At 37.0% G+C, this 23169-nt stretch overlaps 1 protein-coding gene across 2 annotated transcripts in view; it reads right to left on the bottom strand.

Annotated features, from left to right (window-relative positions):
• The window catches only part of LOC121864950 (activating signal cointegrator 1 complex subunit 3-like), an 88001-nt gene that overhangs the window by 12462 nt on the left and 52370 nt on the right, over nucleotides 1-23169 (bottom strand). For both annotated transcript variants that reach the window (XM_042364168.1, XM_042364169.1), the window contains exons 29-38: nucleotides 22478-22698; nucleotides 22050-22184; nucleotides 19963-20080; nucleotides 18769-18914; nucleotides 17815-17935; nucleotides 5141-5283; nucleotides 4601-4738; nucleotides 3677-3797; nucleotides 900-1032; nucleotides 197-314 (exon numbers count right to left, since the gene is read on the bottom strand). In XM_042364168.1, the coding sequence (XP_042220102.1) occupies nucleotides 197-314; nucleotides 900-1032; nucleotides 3677-3797; nucleotides 4601-4738; nucleotides 5141-5283; nucleotides 17815-17935; nucleotides 18769-18914; nucleotides 19963-20080; nucleotides 22050-22184; nucleotides 22478-22698 (1394 nt within the window). The remainder of the gene's footprint in view (nucleotides 1-196; nucleotides 315-899; nucleotides 1033-3676; nucleotides 3798-4600; nucleotides 4739-5140; nucleotides 5284-17814; nucleotides 17936-18768; nucleotides 18915-19962; nucleotides 20081-22049; nucleotides 22185-22477; nucleotides 22699-23169) is intronic.

Raw genomic sequence — 23169 nt, 5'->3', positions numbered from 1 at the left:
ACAACAAACCAACTTCATACAAATAACTGATGTGGAGTCCAAACTAAGTATGAAAAATCAGCATCTGGTGTACTAATTTATTAGGTAGGGTCTCAGTTCAACCTGGATATAGGTACAGTATTTGGGTGGAGCATAAATTACACTTTATTGTTTACATAGTAACAATACCGTTCACAGTATAACTTATATATCTTACCTGGACCAGCCTCCTGAAGAAGTAAGTCCATGTAAGGTAGTCCAGTGCTTCTTGTTTAGAGTTGATGGTACCAGCTACAATCTCAGCATTAATGTGATCTGGCATGACGCCCATTAAACTGTAAATATGGAAGCACCATGAATGTATTACTGATAAAATTAGGTCATAAAATGTTTTACCCGGTACTGATAAAGTTAGGTAATAAAATGTGTTACTGATAAAGTTACACAACAATTGGTGCAGAGTACTTCCAGGAATGAGAGATTTCCGAGTAACGAGACCACTCTCTCAAAGACTGAAAAATCCCACCCCTGAATTTTCCGGGTAACGTAAAAATGTTCTCGGATGTACCAGAAATTGCACATTACACCATCTCTCGAACCCGGAAAAATATCCATCCCCATAATTTTCCGGGTACTGGAAAATTTATCTCGGAATTTACGGAAAATGCACCTAATTTTCATCTCTCAAACCCAGAAAAAACTCCCCCATCCTCGGAATTTTTTGGAAATTTCTGGGAACTGGGAAAACTTTCTCAAACTTTTCCAGAAAATATGCCACCTTGGAAAACCATCCCCAAAGCCGGAATTTTCCAGAAAATTCCGGATATAGGAACAGTTTTCTGAGAAAATTTTAATTCCTGCTATCGGAGATTTCTGAGTTTAACGGATTCCGGCTAACGGAGATACTACTGTGACTTTACCTGGATTCTACAGGAAAAGGTTCATACAAGAACTTTTTGTAGAAGTGTTTCTTTTGATCGTGGACAAGAATGACTGCTACCCCTTGGTCATCAAACTGAGGTCGTCCAGCTCGACCCATCATCTGCAGCACATCTGAAGAGAAACCGCCCGAGAATCCTGCATTTATACAAATACCTACAGTATTTGAAGTACAGGTACTCCCCGACTTATGACGGGGTTAGGGACCCAAATCCAGGTCGTAAGTCCAAATGGTCGTAAGTCCGACATAGATAAAAAAATTAAATAAATAAAAAAAAAAAATAAATTAATAAATAAAAAATAATTGTTTAAAAAAAAATAAAAAATAATTGTTTAAAAAAAAATAAAAAATCTACAATGAAATACAGTACCCTAAAAGTAATAAATAATGAGGAATGGATACAGTGTGACTGAGCGCTTACCCCTTTAATGTAGTCAGCTGAATGCACATGGGGCCCCCATAATTTTCTTATTATACATGGAGACTACATTAACTGGAAACGTTTCGGTATAGAAAATGCGCGCGTCATTTGAAAAAAAAATAAAAATTTTGTTCACGACTGAGGCGGTTGTATGTCCCGACGGTCATAAGGTCAGAGCAGGTCGTAAGTACCGATGGACGTAAGTTGAGGCAGTTGTAAGTCGGGGACTACCTGTACTATATTCAAGAGTCATGCATCTTGTCACTTACAAGATATTAAATTGTTGACACCAATGTTAAACACAAGCTACGATGTAATAATTGTCATATTCAACCCCTGTATTAGTAGTATTGAACTGTAGTCATAAAATGTGTCAGGTTTGAGGTGAATGGAGGTTGTATCACACATCCATGAGAGTGAAGGAAGACTTAAGTCACTTATCGGATAAAATGCACTGATGTAAACATTTTGTATTACAGTCGGCCCTTAACATACGCGGGTTTAACATACACGGATTTGCAAATACGCGGATTACCGCCAGAGGAATATACATTCAAATCACACGCGACACCACACCACACACACACACATCGCCCGCCACGCCACCCTGCGTTCCCTCGCTCCCTCAGTCAGTCAGTCTCGTTGTAACCACACTTGTGTTGACATCAGCATTGTAGTTGCAAAAATATTACATTTCCGTGAATGTATTATATCAAGCACAGTATGAATAGAATATCACTAATATAACAGTATTTTAACCGAAAACTATTAAAAAAACGAGTAACATATCTTGAACATCAGAGGGTTAGGTAAAGTCTTTTCTTTTCATGTAGTTTATCCTAATTTACATTGAAATACATTACGTTTCAGCAAAACTACTATTTATTTCTGAGAATATGGAAATGTAATATTTTTGCTGAAATGATGTACGTATTACAGTGGAAAGTGGGATAAAATCGTGACGAAAGCAATGACTTTCGCTTTCTTTCGTTCAAAGGATGTTACCGTAATCGCTTTCGAGTGGTTTTCAGTTAAAAAACTGTTGTATTGCAATAATATTCTATCCTAATTCACTTGTGATGCAACAGTTTTTTAACTGAAAAAGATTCGAAAAACATGTGTACTATCTAGCTGATACGGCAGAGCCCTGGTCGCCTTGGTCGCAATCAGAAAAGAAATTGTGGTGAAATCTTTTAAGAAATGTGGGATTTCAAATACTCTTGATGGAACAGAAGACGACTTGTTGTGGGATTATGAGGCTAATGAGAGCGTGAATGAGGATGAAGATATTGATGATCCTATGGCTGATGGTGTTGATCCATATGACGATGCTGTTCAAGGAGAGGACTGGGAGGAGATGTTTGGTGCTGATGACAAGGAAAATGATTTTGATGGATTTTAATGAAAATATTCAGAAATATGGTATCGTAGTATTTATTCAAGTGAATTAGGATAGAATATTATTGTAATACAACAGTTTTTTAACTGAAAACCATTCAAAAAGCGATTACGGTAAAATCTTTTGAACAATGAAAGAAAGCGAAAGTCATTGTTTTCGTCATGATTTTATCCCACTTTCCACTGTAATACGTCCGTCATTTCAGCAAAAATATTACATTTCCATATTTATTTCTGAGAATATATTCATTCAGTCACAGTAAAGGTAAAATACACTTGTGATGTAATATTTTAATGAAAATACCCGGTATTTAGAAACACGGTATCGTAGTTTTCTTTTGTTTCAAATTTAATTAACAAAGATTGATGTTTCAAAACTAATGAAAAAAAATTTATGTATCTATAAATAAACTTTAAAAAATTAATACTTTATGTTTCACATCGTCCTGTGCTACCATACCATGCATTTGGCTACTTTGGGCGTGCTATGATGACGCAAGAGATCTGCCCTGGCAACTGTACCGACACTCACAGATGGTGGTGCGTCGTGTAGTGGACGTCCACTACAGTCGTTTCCATTGTTTACTGGTAAATATTTTTCAACCTAACAAAACTATTACCCATTTAGAGGTCGACCCCCGATTTTTTGCCAAAAAATTTGGTCTTAAAACCTCGAACTACCCACATGTATATACGGTAAATAAGGACATGGGGGGCCAGGGGTGTTTTTTTTTTGGGGGGGGGGGCAGCAAAAATACGCGGATTTTTAACATTCACGGGTATCTCTGTTACCTAACCCCCGCGTATGTTAAGGGCCGACTGTACATGGTTACAATTCATATCAGTGTTACAGATATAATATTAAAAGTACTGTATATAAATATTGTATAATGAGAAGCTTAAAAAGCTCTAAACAATGTGTCAAATACATTCCTTACCAGTAATTGGGAAATCCACATATCTCTTCGTCTTGCCATCAAAATACTCTGTTCCCTTAACCACCACCAGGTGGGCAGGGAAATTAACACCCCAAGCAAGAGTGGCAGTTGTGATGAGAATCTAGTGGAACAGTAATACAAAATACAGTATTAATGATGATAATAAGGTAAAGTGGTCAAGACTGATAGTAGTGATAATCAAGATACCTGTATGAACATAATGTAAAGGCTTTCACCAATAGGTCTGACAAAAAACAGTGCTCCTATCATCATTGTCTTGTCAACAATGGTAAAATTCGGTTTTCACCTTCAAACTTTATAAGCTCTAAATGTTGAAAATCAACACATAATTGGCCTAATGTGGCCATCTTGTTTTATGATGAACTTGAGTGTTGCTGACCTCCACCAGCCAGGTCCACCCACATCATAGATTTAGTACTTCATCAGTTCTGTGGCTCATTTTGATGGAAATGCCAATAAAAACTAAGATGTCTGCCTTGCTGCACTATTTTCAAGATCAATGACATAACTTGAGCCAATCTTAACACAAACAAATATTAAGTACATAAATTAAAAAAGTAAATTATAAATAGGTTTCTGTAAACTACAGATGACTCCTTGGCTGCCAAAGGCTAAAGAAATTATGCAGATTAGAGGGACACCTACTAATTTCACCTTAGGAAGACATACCTGGAGATCATGGGGCCTCAGAGTATGTATAGCTGTTCTGGGTTATGTTCATTTACAAGAAACAAAGTGAACATTTAAGAGTTAACTGATAGAGGGGAGGAAAGATGAACAGAGGATCTTCACATGAGTTTATTAACCCCTTCACTATGGGTACTCTATTACTTGGCTAACACAGGACGTGTTAGCAACATGGAGACAGACAGACATAAATAAACTAAATAAAATACATCTCACCTGTATTTTCTGGTTAGTAAACAGCTCCTCTACCACCCTCCTGTCTTTCTCCACCAGGCCAGCATGGTGGAGACCAATACCAAATGACAGACACAGACGCAGGTTCTCATCACGTATGTTGCTCAGAATCTGCTCCATCTGAGGAATGAAAAGTATCATTTTATTTCTATAATCCTTCAATCTGTCTGAGAATCATTATTCAGTTTCACTTTTTTTATGGTAAAGTCAGTACAAAATAGAAAAACAAGTTACCAGTGAGCAAATGAGACATTACTTGGTAGCACAGTACAGGTACAGTACAAATGTTGTAGTACTGTGCTATATGTTAAAGAGGTGTTGGAACAGACAATGAACCACAACATTTGACAAAATAAGCAGTTGTTGTTAGTATCAGTAAGCTGGCCTAAACTACTAAAAACGACTGATTTAAAAACAAGGGCTTTTAAGTTTTAAAAAATACTGTATAATGAGATTAGAGAAACTGTATCTACAAAATATGTCCTGTAACCATAGTATTAAAAACACTGCTAGATAACAGACCTCGTGCTCAGGCATCTTGAGCCACTGTTTAGGGTTTTGTTCAACCACAACAAGACCCATAAGATCTAATGCAGTTAATCTGGTCTGCCTGCGAGATGACACAAACACTAACACTGGCTTCTCAGGGGAGTGTTGTCTGATGGCTGGAACAAGAAAACATACTTCCTGATACACAACATAACTACCAACATCATTATCCATCCCACATTTATCCGCACCATTTTTCAAGATCAATAAAAGAAAGGTTTAGTGGAAATTTGGGGGGTAAGGTCACAGGTCATTACTAAACCAAACTTAAAATTAACTGGGTCAAAGAGTCCAGCCTAGCAGCTCTTCATCCTCACCATTACACCAATACTGTACTATAAATCTTCTGAGATATTTTATAAAATAAAAATAATTGTAGCTGATAAATCACCCTCCTCTATAAATAAAATAAAAATCAATACATACTGTACTGTATATTTTCAATTCTCTACAAGAATGTATTATGTGTTTCTAAAATAGAGAAGCTGCAGAGGTGAAGGAGACTGGGAATGGAAACACCAAGTAAGAGCTGAGATTTATTGTGTTGCATGTGTTTGGCACTATCAATCATGGTTACATATCTATTTGTAGTTTTACACCAGGAGCTCACTGAATCCTGGCTGCCTCCATCGGTTATTTGCAGAATTACCGTATTTTATGGCATATAAGATGCACCATCCCATTTCAGCAGGGATTATTTAGGAAAAAACTTTTGTGTGTATTTTCCTCCTGTAGCCATAGTTTTCTTAAAATAATATACAGTTAACCCTCACTTTACGCGGTTAATGTAACCCGGAGGGTCCCGCGTAAAGTGAGAAATGCGTAAAGTGAATAACATAACATATGGGATTAATTGAAATGGAGTCCGGGCCGATCCCCAAACTCCACTTTTTGACGACACACAACTATGTTGTAGTAAAAATATTATCTTAACTTTATGATGGTATGCACACACAATTAATAATTAAGAGAAATATCAATAATATTAGGTTTTTTAACACTTACATTAGTAGAAAAAATGGCTGGGCACACGGGGATGGGCGGTTGGTTCCGAGGCAGAGGGCAGATTATTGGCCCTCACCTGTGTCACTTGTATCAATTGTATCACTATCCACCACAGAGGCTTGCAGGGCCTCTTTGTCAAACTCCCCAAAGTCCATATAAGTCCATATCCTCACCATAATTATCACTATCACTGACTTGGGCCGGCTGTGGTGGGTGGCGGGTGAAGAACTGGTAATGTTTTGATGACTGGGCGACCTTGTGCGCACCATGTTCGCGCAGCTTACACAACATGGCGGATGGCGGGAGGTTTGGATCCAAAAATGGCGCGGCTCGCCAGCCGCTCTCCGCGTAAAGGGGTACACGCACCGCGGAATGTGAGCATCCTGGGTTCCGGCAGGGCACCGCGTAAACGTGGAAACGCGGAATGTGGGACCGCGTAAAGTGAGGGTTAACTGTACACAGTAACAGTAAATGTTATAAAAATATAAAAATAATACCAATAAGTAAGTTACAACAAAAAATATTGCATGGCCAAACAAGCAAATAAAAGCCAAATGAAAAATTAACATAATCGCCATTTGCAAACACTTCCTGCTTCACCACAGCAATGCAGACCAGCAGGGAAGCTACCTCCGCTAACTGCCTATCAAAGCCCCCCCCATCCCCCACACTATGCCCTCCTCTCACTCCCCCACTGAGCCAGTTAACTCGTGTGCAAAGAAATGTATATTCCCTCTGTGTTTTTACTCTTATGTACTCTTATGACAATTATTTCTTTTACTTTTTTCACAATCTGTATATAGGAGGGTATGTGCATGTAAATGAGCAAAATTAAAGAAGAAAACTGAAAATACAAGTTGAAAAAAACTCGTAATACCTCACAGCTTGGGCCAGTAGCCTGGTGGTTACAGTGATGAATCTAACTTGAATATAGTGCCACCAGCAATGTTAACAGATGCAAATGTGAAAAGAAAGTTATCTGTAAATCTTCATTTATATCAAGTATTTGTAGATTTAAAAATAAATGTTGCGGGTTATCATCAGCAGTAGTGTACAGGTACTCCTCGACTTACGAACACCTGGACATACGACCACTGCAGTTGTACAAATTTTTTTTCAAATTACGTATTTTAGAGTCCCGGCGTTATTGATCACGCTGTGTACTGACAAAATTTTCATTTGTAATTCCCTTTAAAATGGCTGGCAAGCGTAAAAGTGAGAGCTCTCGTGGTGCTGAAAAGAAAAAGAGACACCCAGAAATTTATGTAAATCTACCCAAAAACACAGTTGAAAAATTTTGCATTATTAAAATATACAAAATTTTTTATCTTGTGCAAAATATATGACGTTTATATTCAACTTAATCACTATCTTATATGAATTCCAGCAATGTAAATCATATGTTCCCCTGTCACTTCTATGACATATTACAGTATAAGCAAAAAACAAAAATTCAATCTAAAGGACATAAATAAACAAATTACTACTTCACTAGACCTTCGGCGCCAACTGTCAAACATGTCACTTATTTTTCTCCCCTTCCTCCAGGCCTTCCCCCCCCACCCAGCTAGGGTTTGGTGGTTTTAGGCTTACAGTTTTTATCTTATATAATATCACAGACTAAAGTTAGGAGAATATAATTTGCATTGCTGGAATCCTTGTAGGACAGTGAATAATTTGAATATACAGTGAATGCCATATATTTTGCACAAGAGATAAAATTTTTAGTACATTAGTGTACTGTAGTACATTTTAATAATGTAAAAATTTTTCAACTGTATTTTTGGGTAGATTATATATAAATTTCTTCATTTATTTTTATTCATTTACATGCACACACCATGCTAAAAGAAATAGAGTACCTAAGTGCAAACCTGTACTGTACATGTACTAAATGATTAGGGTACTAAAAATTTTGTCTTGTGCAAATTATAGCTTGTTTATACAATATTCAAATTAATCACTATCTTACAAGAATCCCGGCAATGTAAATTATATTCTCCCACGAAACCTTACTGACATTTTATAAGAGAAAAGCTTAGTCACTCTTAAGGACTGATAAATAAACACACATGAGACCTTCGGCGCCAACTGTCAAACATATCACCTCACCTCCCGCTTGCTCCCTCCCTCCCGCTCCCTCCCTCCCTCCATCTCCCCAGCCAGGGTTTTAGGCTCACAGTTTTTATCTTATATAATATCACAGACTAAAGTTAGAATATAATTTGCATTGCTGGAATTCTTGCAAGACAGCGAATAATTTGAATATAAACGTCATATCTTTTGCACAAGAGATAAAAATTAATCACCTGTATCACATTACAGTAGTGATTTAAGAGTTATACAGTGATCCCTCGGTTAACGAACGCCTCGGTTAACGAATTACCTTCCATAAGAATATTCAATTCGGTTAATGAAAAAAATTCGGTTAACGAATTCTTTATGAATATTTCCCAACATGTTTTCGCCTGCTCACCAGCTGTAGTATTAGTCCGCCAGTACAGTAATCGGTTTTAGGGCTTAAATTCGTGACCATTTGAGTAAATAATTTTTCAAGTCTTAAATTAAATTTTTTAGCCATTTTAACAATTATTGAACATAATTGAAGTACAGGGAACTAGTTTTTAGCGCGCCAAACAGCGACTTGACTCACCCAGAATGGCGTCAGTTTGGGTCTCTGCTCAGTGGAGGAAGCATCTTGCTTGAGACTCTCTTTGAACATAAACTATTTTTACAGTACAATTATTGGTCATTCTGAAATTTATTTTACATATTGACAATATATAATGCAGTGCAGTGTTGATTTAAAAAAAATAATCTTGAATTACACCAAGTGAACTTAAACTTTTATGGGTGAAATGGCAGCATGAAGCATGGGGTGACTTCTCTTCCACCCCTACTTCTAATTCCCATCATCATCATCATCATCAACCAGGAGCCTTCCACATGCACACCTCAAAGTAAGTGTACTTTACTGCATTTATTTTTAGTTTGTATGTAATTTTTGGTGAGCTGGAACCAATTACCCAAAATCCCATTGAAACAATGGTTTCGGTTAACAAACGACCTTCTGGAACGAATTAAAGGGAAAAAAAAAAAAAAAAATTATATATATATATATATATATATATATATATATATATATATATATATATATATATATATATATATATATATATATATATATATATATATATATATATATATATATATATATATATATATATATATATATATATATATATATATATATATATATGTGTATATATATATATATATATATATATATATATATATATATATATATATATATATATATATATATATATATATATATATATATATACATATATACAGTTAACCCTCACTTTACGCGGTTAATGTAACCCGGAGGGTCCCGCGGAAAGTGAGGAACGCGTAAAGTGAATAACATAACATATGGGATTAATTGAAATGGAGTCCGGGCCGATCCCCAAACTCCACTTTTTGACGACACACAACTATGTTGTAGTAAAAATTTTATCTTAACTTTATGATGGTATGAAAAAACAAGTAATATAGAAGAGGTTAGGTTAGGAAAAATAAAGGTTAACATAGGAAAAATAAAGGTTAGGTTAGGAAAACTAAAAGTTAGGTGGAACACTTACGGTAGTAGAAGAGATGGGTCGGCATACGGGGATGGAGGCTGGTTCCGAGGCAGAGGGCAGATTACTGGCCCTCAGGTGAATCACCATTACTAGGTGAATCACCATCACTGTCACTTACAGTTGTCAGGGCTTCCCTGACAAATCCCTCAAAGTCATCTTCACTGCCACTATCACTGGCTTGGGCTGGCTGTGGTGGGTTGCGGGCGAAGAAATCTGTTATGCTTTGCTGACGGCTGGCGTTGATGTTGTCGTGATACACCTTGATGTACGGCTCCATAGCCTGCACCAGCCGGGTATGGAAGACTTCATAGCGGTCATCGTCATTGTCGCGGGAAAGGAAGGACTTCATTTTCTCTGCACACTCCATGGCACCCTTAATATCACTATGACTTAAACTGTGTTCTTCGGAGAATGACGCACCTTCTTCCTCCTCTTCACTGACGTGTTCTTCTTCCAACATCTCGTCGGCAGTCACTTCAGGATCTCTGATCACCTCCAGGATGTCGTCGTTGGTGGTCTCGGAGAAGCCTGGAACTGTAACAGTCTGCGCAGCTTCTCTGGCAAGGTCCACTGCTACTGCAACATTCTGAACCTCACCAGTCACAGATTGACTCCTCCTTTCACCTGGTATTCCATGCAACACATGTCTCCATGCGTGACGAATTGTAGCAATAGACATTAGACAGCTGATCCCATGACTCCACCAAGAAGTCCACAGCTTTCTTGATGTTAAATACTCTCCAGAATTGTTTGAACAGTATTTTTTGCTGTTCCAACTGTTGATCCTCATCTTCTTCGCTCTTGCTATCGGTGGTGGTGTCACTCAGGTTACGCAACTCTTCCCTGGTGTTGGTGTAGTCGTTCAGGAGCTGGAATTTTTTGTTGAGAATGCAGCTTTTACATTACAGATTAACTCTTGGTCCATGGGCTGTAATATAGACGTAGTGTTGGGAGGAAGGAAGACCACTTTTACGTTGGGGTGACGATCTAACAGTAGGGGCTAGTGTCCTGGTGCGTTGTCCAGCAGCAACAAAATATTGAATGGCACATTCTGTCGCTCACAGAATTTTTTTACATCGGGAACAAAACAGTCATCAAACCAGGAGAGGGACAGTGTAGAGAACATCCACGCCTTACGTGCGGTCAGCCAGTGGACATTTAGCTTGGTCATGTCCATGGTTTTGTAGGCGTGCGGCTTGCATGCTGTGTGGATCACCGATAACTTGAGCTTACAGGTACCGGAGGCATTGGTGGTAAACAGGACGGTGATGCGTTCCTTCTGCATCTTCCGGCCCCGAATCCTGCTGGCATTCTTTACAACGAAGGACTTGGAAGGTAGCTTTTTCCAGAAAAGACCAGATTCGTCCATGTTAAACACCTGGTCGTCACTGTACTGTCCTTCCTCCATAATCTCACGTAAAAATGGAGGAAATTCCCTAGCCGCAGCACGGTCAGCATTCGCTTCTTCACCACCAATGTTTATATTGGTGATCTTGTTCCGAATCTTAAACCTCTGTAACCACCCAGAGGAAGCATTAAAGGGTTTTCTGCTCTGTAATTCCCATCTTTCGTGCCACTGCGATGTACAGTTCACGTGCGTAGTCCTTAACAGAGCGCGTGTCGACCGCCATGTTCCGTCGCGCCTGACGCACCAAATACCTCACAAGTAATTTTTCTGTCTTGAGAAGCACCTGGTTGTGAAAATACTTGATCATAGAAGCACCTGTAGACTTTGTGATCTTCATGTGCTCCTTTATCTTGGCTGCATCCTTCTTTATTGTTCGAATCGTAGATTCATTCACACCATGCTGGCGCGCCAAATCAACCTGCCTTGTTCCTTTCTCCAACTCTTGGATGATGGTATACTTCACCTCGTAGCTTAAGGAACGTCGTGTCTTCTTTGGCTTGGTGCCGCTGGGTCCAGGTAAGGAAAGGTTTCTCTCTGGGGTTGGAGGTCCGGCGGAAGCCATTTTACGGAACAATGGATGCGCGTTGACACGGTGTGGCCTTGAGGGATGAAACTGCCGCGGCTAGGTCAAGTGTCGTCTTTCCTCCCTCCCTCCCTCCCCCGGGTGGACACGTCATAATACTTTAAGCCAATTACAGCTAGCAGCAGAGGGGGGTAGGGATGCATGGCCAATCACAGGTCTGATACGTCATTTGACGTCAGTGATAACGCAACAAAGACACACACTGCGCAACCTTACCGCGCTGCTTGCCCAAGCGGAGGGAGGAGGAGGGAGAGGCAGGCAGGCAGGCGGGCGGGTGGCGGGTGGGGCGAATCTAAAAATAGCGTCGCGCCGGACACTCTCCGCGTAATGGGGTTCACGTACCGCGTAATGTGAGCACGTGAGGTTCTGGCAAGGCACCGCGTTAACGTGGAAACGCGGAATGCAGGACCGCGTAAAGTGAGGGTTAACTGTATATATATATATATATATATATATATATATATATATATATATATATATATATATATATATATATATATATATATATATATATATATATATATATATACATACATACATACATACATACATACATACATACATACATACATACATACATACATACATACATACATATACATACATACATACATACATATACATACATACATACATACATACATACATACACATACATACATACATATATATATATATATATATATATATATATATATATATATATATATATATATATATATATATATATATATATATATTTATTTATTTATTTATTTATTTATATGCTGATAACCACAAGGAAAGAAGAAAACACGAAGTTCCCAAGCGCTTTCGTGTAATTCACATCTTCAGGGGTGAGTGCAGACTAGAGAGAGTAATACAAATCAAGGTGTATATATACAGAGGGTGAGACCAGGTCCACAATGGTCAGGTATTAGGTAATGACCCTACTAATCTTTAAATAGCACACAACGGTTGGTGGTCAGGTCAGATGGTCAAGTGACCCGGCCTTCTCACCTGATCACAAATCTTCTTAATTACAAAATTGTCCAGCTTGTACATGCCGTTACTCAAATTCATGTTGGATGCTTCGGTATGTTTAATAAGACTAGATTCTATGATGTTCCTACTATCGATTGAATTACATGGTAATATTGAGGAGGCATTATCCCAGTCAATGCAATGCTTGTTATCCCTCAAATGAACAAACAGAGCATTGGATTCCTGGCCTGTCCTAACACTGTATTTGTGTTGTTTAATTCTAGTTGCAAGATCTTTACCTGTCTGGCCTAAGTAAAACATATTACATTCCTTGCAAGGAACTTTATAAATGCAACCAATTGTGTTGTTGGGGAGTTCTTGATTAACATTTGTTTAACAGTGCATGAGTTTTTAAATGCCACATTGACGTTCCAGGTTTTTAGCTGTGCAGGAATGTGTGAGAAATTTTTGTGAAATGGTAATATTAAGATATTCTTATGGTCATGGGTGGGCTTGGGATCAGTTCTATAAAAAGTTTTCTTAGTAATGTTTAAGCATTTGTCTATGAAAGATCTAGGGTATTTAAGGTTTGAGCCAATATTATATATATATTTGTATTCCTCATCGATGAATTCCGGACTGCAAATTCTCAAGGCACGTAAAAACATTGTTGAAAATACTGACTGTTTGACTTTATTATGGTGGGCAGATAGACCACAAATTGGCACCCCTTATTAGAAATAGTGATTGGACTAAGGATGCCAATAACAACTATGTAGTGAATCTCTCCTCTAAACAACTAGACAATGATACCTTGTGTGCCCTCGGCTATGGTTTAAGTTTTGATGGTTCTAACAAGGGAGTCGACAGTGTTGACATAGCCAGAGCATTTTGCAATTTGGAGAAATTCAGTAATTTGACAAGTGAAGAAGTGAACATGTGTAAAGGTGTTGTGTATGCATCTATGTCCAAGCCTTGCATTCCAAACTGTCCAGAAAGATTCACCAAAGCAATCCAAGCCCTTAAGAAAAATAAGGATCTACATGTCACTAAAGCAGATAAAGCCAACACAGTAGTGATTTTAAACAAAGATGACTATATCTCTAAAATGAATGACCTTTTATGTGATACTACAACATATTCTAAACTCATAAATAATCCTCTCAACACTGTCAACACCCAGTTCAACAAAAAACTGAAGTCCCTATTGAGAGGCAAAGCTACTCTCATTAAACATCTTACTTCAACGTCCCCTCCACTGCCATACATGTACGGTGTAATCAAGACCCACAAGCCCAATAACCCAGCAAGACCCATCATTAGCTCAGTTGGGTCAATCTCTTATAAACTATCTAAATGGTTAGTTTCTTTACTAAATCCCCTAGTTGGCAACATTTCTAACTCCAATATCACGAATAATATGGATCTGGTTGATAAACTCAATAACTTACACATTAATCATGATTTTAAACTGGTCAGCTTTGATGTAACGTCACTCTTTACAAAGGTCCCAGTTGATGATTTACTAGAGTTCCTCATAGATTCCCTGGATAACATTTCACTGCCCGTCTCGAAAGACGACTTCATCGAACTCATCAAACTATGTATTAAGGATTGCAAATTCGAATTCAATGGGGAATATTATGCTCAAAAATTTGGTATGGCAATGGGTAATCCACTCTCACCAGTATTAAGCAACCTATATATGGAATTCTGATAACCACAAGGAAAGAAGAAAACACGAAGTTCCCAAGCGCTTTTGTGTAATTCACATCTTCAGGGGTGAGTACAGACCCCTGAAGATGTGAATTATACGAAAGCGCTTGGGAACTTCGTGTTTTCTTCTTTCCTTGTGGTTATCAGCATATACCTAGATCACGCGAACCTACAGTGATTTACTTGCACACATATATATATATATATATATATATATATATATATATATATATATATATATATATATATATATATATATATATATATATATATATATATATATATATATATATATATATATATATATATATATATATATATATATATATATATATATATATATACACAGTGGGGTATGCTATAACGAACGGTTTTACCTATAAAATTGAGAATGCTATAACGAACGAAACTCCTACAACGAACATTATTTATTTTATTTTTTATTTATTTTTTCTAATTTATTGTTTTTTTATTACAAATATTAATGATATTCTTTATTTCAGGGGTTTAGATGCATATTTATGCACTTTTTACAATTTTTACAATTTTATATTATATTTTTCAGTGTTAAGTGGTTGTATTTGGGGGCCTGGAACGGATTAATCCGATAACAAAGGAATGCTATAACGAAAATGCTATAACGAACAAGGTTCTAGAACCAATTAGATTCGTTATAGCATACCCCACTGTATATATATATATATATATATATATATATATATATATATATATATATATATATATATATATATATATATATATATATATATATATATACACAGTCAACCCTCACTTTACGCGGTCCCACATTCCGCTTTTCCACGTTTACGCGGTGCCCTGCCAGAACCCAGGATGCTCACATTCCGCGGTGGGTGTACCCCTTTACACGGGTGAAGTATAATTTTTTTTAATTTAGCTCATAAAATTCATACAAATTATCCAGCCAGAATATAATTTACATTGCTGGAATTCTTACAATTTGATGATCATTTTGAATATAAACATCATAGATTTTGCATTAGACATACAAATTTTAGATATAATGTTTACTCTTGAGTAAATTTGTTATCTTTTGTGCAAAATATATTATATTTATATTCAAAATATTCCTGGTCTTACAAGGAATCCAGCAATGTCAATTATATTATCCTAACTTTAGTCTGATTTATTATTTATTACTAAAAAGGTAAACAGTCTGGTATTCCCACACATTTATCTAGTAGGGACGGTTGGTGGAGGTGGGGGGTGGGAGAGGGAGGGAGGGACCGGCGACCGACCATCTGTTACCGTGTGAAGAATTTTTTTTTTTTATTAACTGAAGATTTTTATTTTAGCTCATAAAATTCATACAAATTACCCGGCCAGAATATAATTTACATTGCTGGAATTCATACAATTTGATGATCATTTTGAATATAAACATCATAGATTTTGCATTAGACATACAAATTTTAGATAAAATGTTTAATCTGAGTAAGTATGTTATCTTTTGTGCAAAATATATGACGTTTATATTCAAAATATTCCTGGTCTTACAAGGAATCCAGCAATGTCAATTATATTATCCTAACTTTAATCTGAGGTATTATTTAATACAAAATGTTAAAATTTATTTTTTTCACCCACTCTTTTCTCTTGAAGGGAGGATTGGTGGGGGGTGGGGGGGAGGGTTGGAACGATATACTTGTAGGTTGGAAGAGGCAAGGTGGGGAATTACTTTGATTCGACGAATGGTGGCGTGAAAATATTTTTTTTTTTATTAACTGAAGAATATTTGTTTTAGCTCCTTAAAAGTCCTTTGAAATTACCAGGCAGAATATAATTTACATTGCTGGAATTCTTACAATTTGATGATCTCATTTTGAATATATAAACATCATAGATTTTTGCATTAGACATACAAATTTTAGATAAATGTTTTAATCTGGTAAATATATTGTCTTTGTGAAAAATATGTGACATTTATATTCAAATATTCACACCTAGTCTACAAGGAGACCAACAATGTCAATTATATTATCCTAACTTTAGTTGAGGTATTGTTATTCTATCTGGTTTCCCCAAAATTTCTCAGAGGGAAGAGCCAGCAGTGTAGTGTGAGAAGAGGGGGAGGGAGTCGTGTCCATTATTTGAATGGACATTAACTTGGCGACTGTATTTCTCTATTTCTCTTAAGTATTAATTGTGTGCATGTACCATCATAAAATTAAGATGTTATTTTTACTACAACATAGTTATGTGTTGTCAAAAAGTGGAGTTTGGGGATCGGCCTGGACTCCATTTCCATTAATCCCATATGTTATGTTATTCACTTTACGCGTTTCTCGCTTTCCGCGGTACCCTCCGGGTTACATTAACCGCGTAAAGTGAGGGTTAACTGTATATTTGTATGAATTGCAGTATTAACAAAAGCCTCGTTTTGACCTCGCATGCCGAAATGACAGGTAATAGGTCAGTTGTCCATTTTCACAATCAAATGTCTTTTCTCTGGAAAGTGAAAACTAACATATTTAAAGCATAATCATATTCTATATTACTGAGAAAATCTATATAAAGACAAATTAAACTTAGGGGTAAAACATAATTTATGTTTTAACTGCTCTATACAGTATGTATATTATATTATTTCAAAGCTCATAAATTAACACTAATTATTGAATTTTAAAATTCTGAACTCAGATCCTTAATGTAAAACAGCACCTTTGTACTAAATCTCAACAAAATTTACTTCATGACCTCATTTGCCAAAACATAAAATAAATAGGTCAGGCGTTTTGAGGATAACTAACGGCTTTTTTCTGGACACTGAAAACTAGCGTGTTTATATGGTAGTTACCATATAAAGGTGATTTAGAACTTACTGGCATGGCATAATTGACGTTTTAAATATTCTGAACGGTTTGAATGATTTCAAGGGTCATTAATTAACACTACTATAGTCGAATTTTACAATTTTGAACTCGGATCCTTAAACAGCATGTAAAGAAGTACCTTTGTATGAAACTTTTTAAAAATCTATATTTTAACATATGGCAAAATGCAAAATAACAGGTCAGGCATGTTGTGGATGACAAGAAACCTTTTTCTGGAAAGTGAAAACTAGCTTTTTTTAAGGGGAGATGGAAGTGGAGGTAAAGAGGACTGTGGGTGTTCGAGTGAAATATTAACTGTAGTGTGACGGAGACAGACTTGACCAACAAAATACCAGGTTATGCATAGCAACATTATTATGTCCGCCTTAATATTACTAAGTTCAAATATTTCTATATTATACTGAATATTACCTGTTACTGCCAATAAATATATAAAACTGGTACCCACTTACCCTGGAAAGTGGGTTTGTTCATGGTAGCCATACGTGGGCAATAGTGTTTACCGGGAAAGCCTGAGATGTGCACTTCCAGAGGCACTGGCCGCACTGAGGGACGGAAGTTGTACAAACCCATCTATAAAACAAAAGCAAAAACCTGCCATTATAAATGTTTATTTATGTGGGAACTTATAATAAATTTGACGTATTTCCCAGAGAGTCAGACATTGTTTACCAAGTAATATATTATCTCCATCAACACAATATTGTACAGTACTGTACTGACTAAACAGAGATCAACCCATTGTGTATGATGGGAAATAATAGTTTTTGTCACACCAGGAGATCAAGTAGAATTTTAAACCTCAAGTTCTCATCATCAGTACATCTTACTGGTGTATGCAACAGTACGATCAGTATGTGGGGTAGCAGCAAGTACTGTACCTAATGGCAGTTCTTCATTTTGTTGATCTCTTGCAGGTTCTTAACTCTAATGTAGCTTCTTAAAACCTCTGTGTCATTCTTGATCTACCTCTGGTTCTCCTTGCCTCCACATTTAGGCTCGGGCAATAATAATAATAATAATATCTAAATATCTAATTCTTATTAAACCTACCTCCACCATAATAATAACATCTGTCTGTCTGTCTGTGACTTTGTTCCAGCTATTCATTTATAAGCAAGTTTCATAAAATAATTATATTCACTGCTGAAAGCTGATTTTTTCTTGTTTGTAAATATTTGGAATTTGCTAAAATATGATGTTTGACAGCCAACACACCAAGTGCAGATTGTGAGTCTCCCTTGATGTGCTGTTGTTTTTTTCCCTCTTACTGCTGTAGTACACCATAATCATTATCACTGTTGGATGAAATTTACCAACAGTTAAAACTTACTCTCTTAAAATAGTAAATTCAATCATTATAATCTCACCTTATTGTATAGGAAATGATGTAACCGAGACATTACCTGTCCAATACCAAGCCAATTTGCTAAATCCTTGGCATTGGCTAAGGCTGTAGAGAGACCAATAACACGTAGGCCCTTGTTGGTGTGACTGGATATGAAGTTTGTGCGCGACACAATCACTTCTAGAACAGGGCCACGATCCTCACCTAGGAATAAAATACAAGACTTGATTTCAATATATTCTATACAGTTCCCACTGTAAAACTAAGTTAGTGATATGGACGGCAACCAGCCATAAACCTTTCTTCAAATTTGCCAGATGGCAACTCAGAACACCATGTCATCATGGCCAACCTAACATGTGTAAAAGACTGTAAAATAGTGACAATGAAAGCATCTAAGTTTATGTGATTAGTTTCCTGGAAACTTCTTAAATCACATTTATTGAAATCTTATGGGAAAAACAGGACAGCTTCTGCAAAAACCAACTAGTCCCACCTCTCCAACTTGCCTAGTGCCTAAAAGTCACACGTAAGCATCCCACTGTTGCCTTTGTCAATACATTGCTTCATTTATCCTTATCATTATAAACAAATTAACACCACTATGCTAATTCTTCACAACTATCCAGTGTCATCACCTGCCTCCCCCCACCTGTCCCTCCTCACCTAGAACTGTTGTTTACCTTGGGAGTCAGAGAAGAATGTTGCTAAAAGTCACAACTTTCCTCACCTCTCCATTGTATTAAAAATTGAAATCGAGATAATATTACTAATGTCATATAACACACATTCCAAGTTATGCCGAACATCAAGACATCATTGTCTAAGCTACCACAACACCTACCACCAAGTTTTTCTGAACATATTGTAACTTTGATCAAGAGCGCACATACTGTACATCTATACAGCTAAAAAAAAATAGTTAAAGCTCCAACGTTATACTGTACTATATATTTCTCCATCATCATAACCTGTGACTCTGACTGTAAACTTGTGAATGATTCTTTGTGAATCTAAAATTTTTTGTCCTATTTTGGCTAACTGTGGATTTAAGATTAAACAAAGTTAAGTATTTTACTGCACTGTTCAGTTTTACATCAAAAGTCATAAAGACAAAAGACATTCAAGAATTGTTAACAGACAGTACCACCTTCAGTACAGTAGTTATAAACAGCATGAAACAACTACCTAAGAAATATAAGTAATTTAATGTGATAAAATAAAAGAACCTGAGACACACAAACAACATTACCAAGTAAATGAATTTCATCAATGATAATGAGAGAAACTTTTTTAACATAGCTTCTTGTCTGCCACGACCGAGAGATGCCGTCCCACTTCTCAGGAGTGGTGATGATAACATGGGCTGCCTGGAAGAAAAGAAAAACCTTGTAATATCAATCAGAGTACCAACCTCTTATCTGTGGGTTGGCAACTACAGTCCTACACTCTTAAACATTCTACAGCTGTTTTTACCAATCCTTTAAGATTTTGCATCTCTCCTGAGACCCGGTTTTTAATTTAATTAATCCATCCCAGTCGCAACTTTTCCTTAGCTCTTTTACCCTAAACTTTGCCAATTAATACTTCTGTTATTATCCTCTCATCCTTAATTATATGACCATAGTATCTCAGTTTTCTTATTCTGTGCATTTCAAGAACAGGATTTCTCCTGAATTTTTTGCTGATCATAGTACTTCTTCATTTGTTTTCCTGTCAGTGTAACTTATTCTTAGCATTCATCTATAACACTACATATACTGTATTTCAAAGGCCCCCAACCTTTTTCTGGTGTCTGTTGAAAGTGTCCATACTTCTGACCCATACATCAGTCCTTAACATATGAAGCCTTTCAGCAGCTTTTTTCTCAAATTGATGTCATTGTCCTTTTTCATTAGGTCTTTTAATATTATTAAATGCTGTTTTTGCTGGCCCTATTCTTGTTTTTATTTCTTTTGTACATCTACCATTATACCTAATGTTACTTCCAATTGTAATCTATATCAATATTCTATAAAAATATACTTCTGCAGTTTGAGACAAAATATTATATGGCATGGATGAAAATATAAAACAGTATACTGTACTGTGGATTCTTCACGATCATACACAGTCGCTCCTCGACTTATAACGGGGTTCCGTCCCAATGACCAGGTCGTAAGTCGAATTGGTCGTAAGTCGAAAAGGCGAAAATAATACATAGAAATTCTAAAATGGGTGTCTCTTTTTCTTCTCAGCACCACGAGAACTCTCACGTTTATGCTTGCCAGTCATTTTAAAGGAAATTACAAACAAAAATTTTGTCAGTACACAGAGCAATCACTAACGTCGGGACTCAAAAATTCGTTATGAGAAAAATATTTTATACGACCATGGACATCGTATGTCCGGGTTGTTTTAAGTCGAATACAGTACGTATGTCGTAAGTCGAGGAAAGACTGTACAGTGAACCCTCACTTTACGCGGTCAATTGAACCCACGGCAGCCCGCGTAAAGTGAGAAACGCGTAAAGTGAACAACATAACATATGGGATTAATTGAAGTAGAGACCGGGCCGACCCCCAAACTCCACTTTTTCAGACACAATACCTACATTGTAGTAAAAATAACTTCTTAATTTTATGATGGTATGAACACACAATTAATAATTAAGAGAAATATCAATAATATTAGGCTTTTTAACACTTACATTAGTAGAAAAGATGGCTGGGCACATGGGGATGGGGGGTTGGTTCCGAGGCAGAGGGCAGATTATTGGCCCTCACCTGTATCACTTGTATCACTATCCACCACAGAGGCTTGCAGGGCCTCTTTGTCAAACCCCTCAAAGACCATATTATCACTATCACTGACTTGGGCCGGCTGTGGTGGGTGGCGGGTGAAGAACTCGGTAATGTTTTGACGACTGGGCGACCTTGTGCGCACCCTGCTCGCGCCGCTCTCCGCGTAAAAGGGTACACACACCGCGGAAAGTGAGCATTCCGGTTTCGGCAGGGTACCGCGTAAACGAGTAAAGTGAAACCGCGTAAAGCGGGGGTTTACTGTATACAGTGTAGAGCTTCAACCAAGACAAACATCCTCAACTCTAGGCTATGGTGAGATACAGTATATTTCACTGAAAAGACAAATGTGTTTTTAGCGAGGTTTAGCGAGTCGTGGGGCAAGTCCAGCACAAGAAGACAATAAAACTATAAAGCAAAATGCAAAAATTGAACCTAAACAGATAGATACACTGCAATAGAGGGAGGGGGGAGGTCTGCCATTATAATAAGAGCAGTGTATATGATAACAATAACAAGTTTTATGAGCATTATAACTTATGTAAAGTGTATAACATACCTGGATGGCTCTTATGTCTGGGGACACATCACCAGTTAACTCTACAACTCTCTTGCCCAACTTTTCTTGTAACCTCACCCGCCAGTCTTCAACTCGTTCACGGACAAGAGCCTTCAGGGGTGCAATATATACTACCTGATGTGAAGTAATAAAACCCAGTTAAAATAGAATAAAATACTCAACTTGTGTAATTATTCTTTATTCAAATTGCTAGTATCAAACAGAGTAAACTAACTTGAAATGCAAAGTAAGAAAGTTGATTCTGATTTATAATTATTTCTGAAAGAGAACTATCCTTTTTATATGTTCAATTCATATATCTTTCAATAGTCTTATGTTTTATTTCTTTAAGTGACAAAGACAACATTGACATTATTTATTCCTCATAAATCTTTGTAACACAAAGATAATGCTAATAAGAGTGTCACCTTAGCCTCGGGGGCCTCATGGAAGATTCTAAACATGGCAATCTCGGCAGCGATGGTCTTGCCTGAACCAGTAGGTGCTCCGAGTAACACATTGTTGTCTGTGTGGTAGAGGCAGTGGAAGAGCTGTGTCTGGATGGGGTTGAAGTGAGAGAACTTGTACAACATCTCAAGCTCTGAGTTGTTAAGAGCAGTAACTGGTAATGGCTCCAGGTCCAGAAGATCTGAGGCAAACACAAGTAAAACAGTAAACAATTCTATCAATGCAACAGATAATTAGGCAAACAGCTATAAACTAAGATGGTGACCACTGACACAGAAATGATAAAAGGTACTGTACTGACACCTTCTGCTACTGTACCACACTACATAAAAGGTTGTGTTTGAACCCTAATTCTTCCCTTCAAAACACTCAATTATCAGTATCTGCTGCACATCCAAAGTCAGTCTAGTGAAGTGCATTGCAAAAAGTTTGAACGCAGGAGAGTGAAGAATCATTGGTTACAGACAAGTGTGGAAGGTGAGTAGATACAATGCTCACTTTGTGTCTTATGGGTCACTGGTTGGTGCTGAATACGTACTACCTTTACAGCAAGGAAGTGAACACGCGGGAGCTAAGTGTTGGCTACACTACCTCCTTGTATAGTGAAGACCTAGCAGTTAGTGTTCTGTACCGAAAATGCCTCTAACAAGAC

This window comes from Homarus americanus, unplaced genomic scaffold (genome assembly GCF_018991925.1).
Source record: "Homarus americanus isolate GMGI-L3 unplaced genomic scaffold, GMGI_Hamer_2.0 scaffold2539, whole genome shotgun sequence".
In the NCBI taxonomy this organism is placed as follows: Eukaryota; Metazoa; Arthropoda; class Malacostraca; order Decapoda; family Nephropidae; genus Homarus; species Homarus americanus.
The sequence above is the reverse complement of the archived record's forward strand: the minus strand, read 5'-3'. Positions and strand labels throughout refer to the sequence as shown.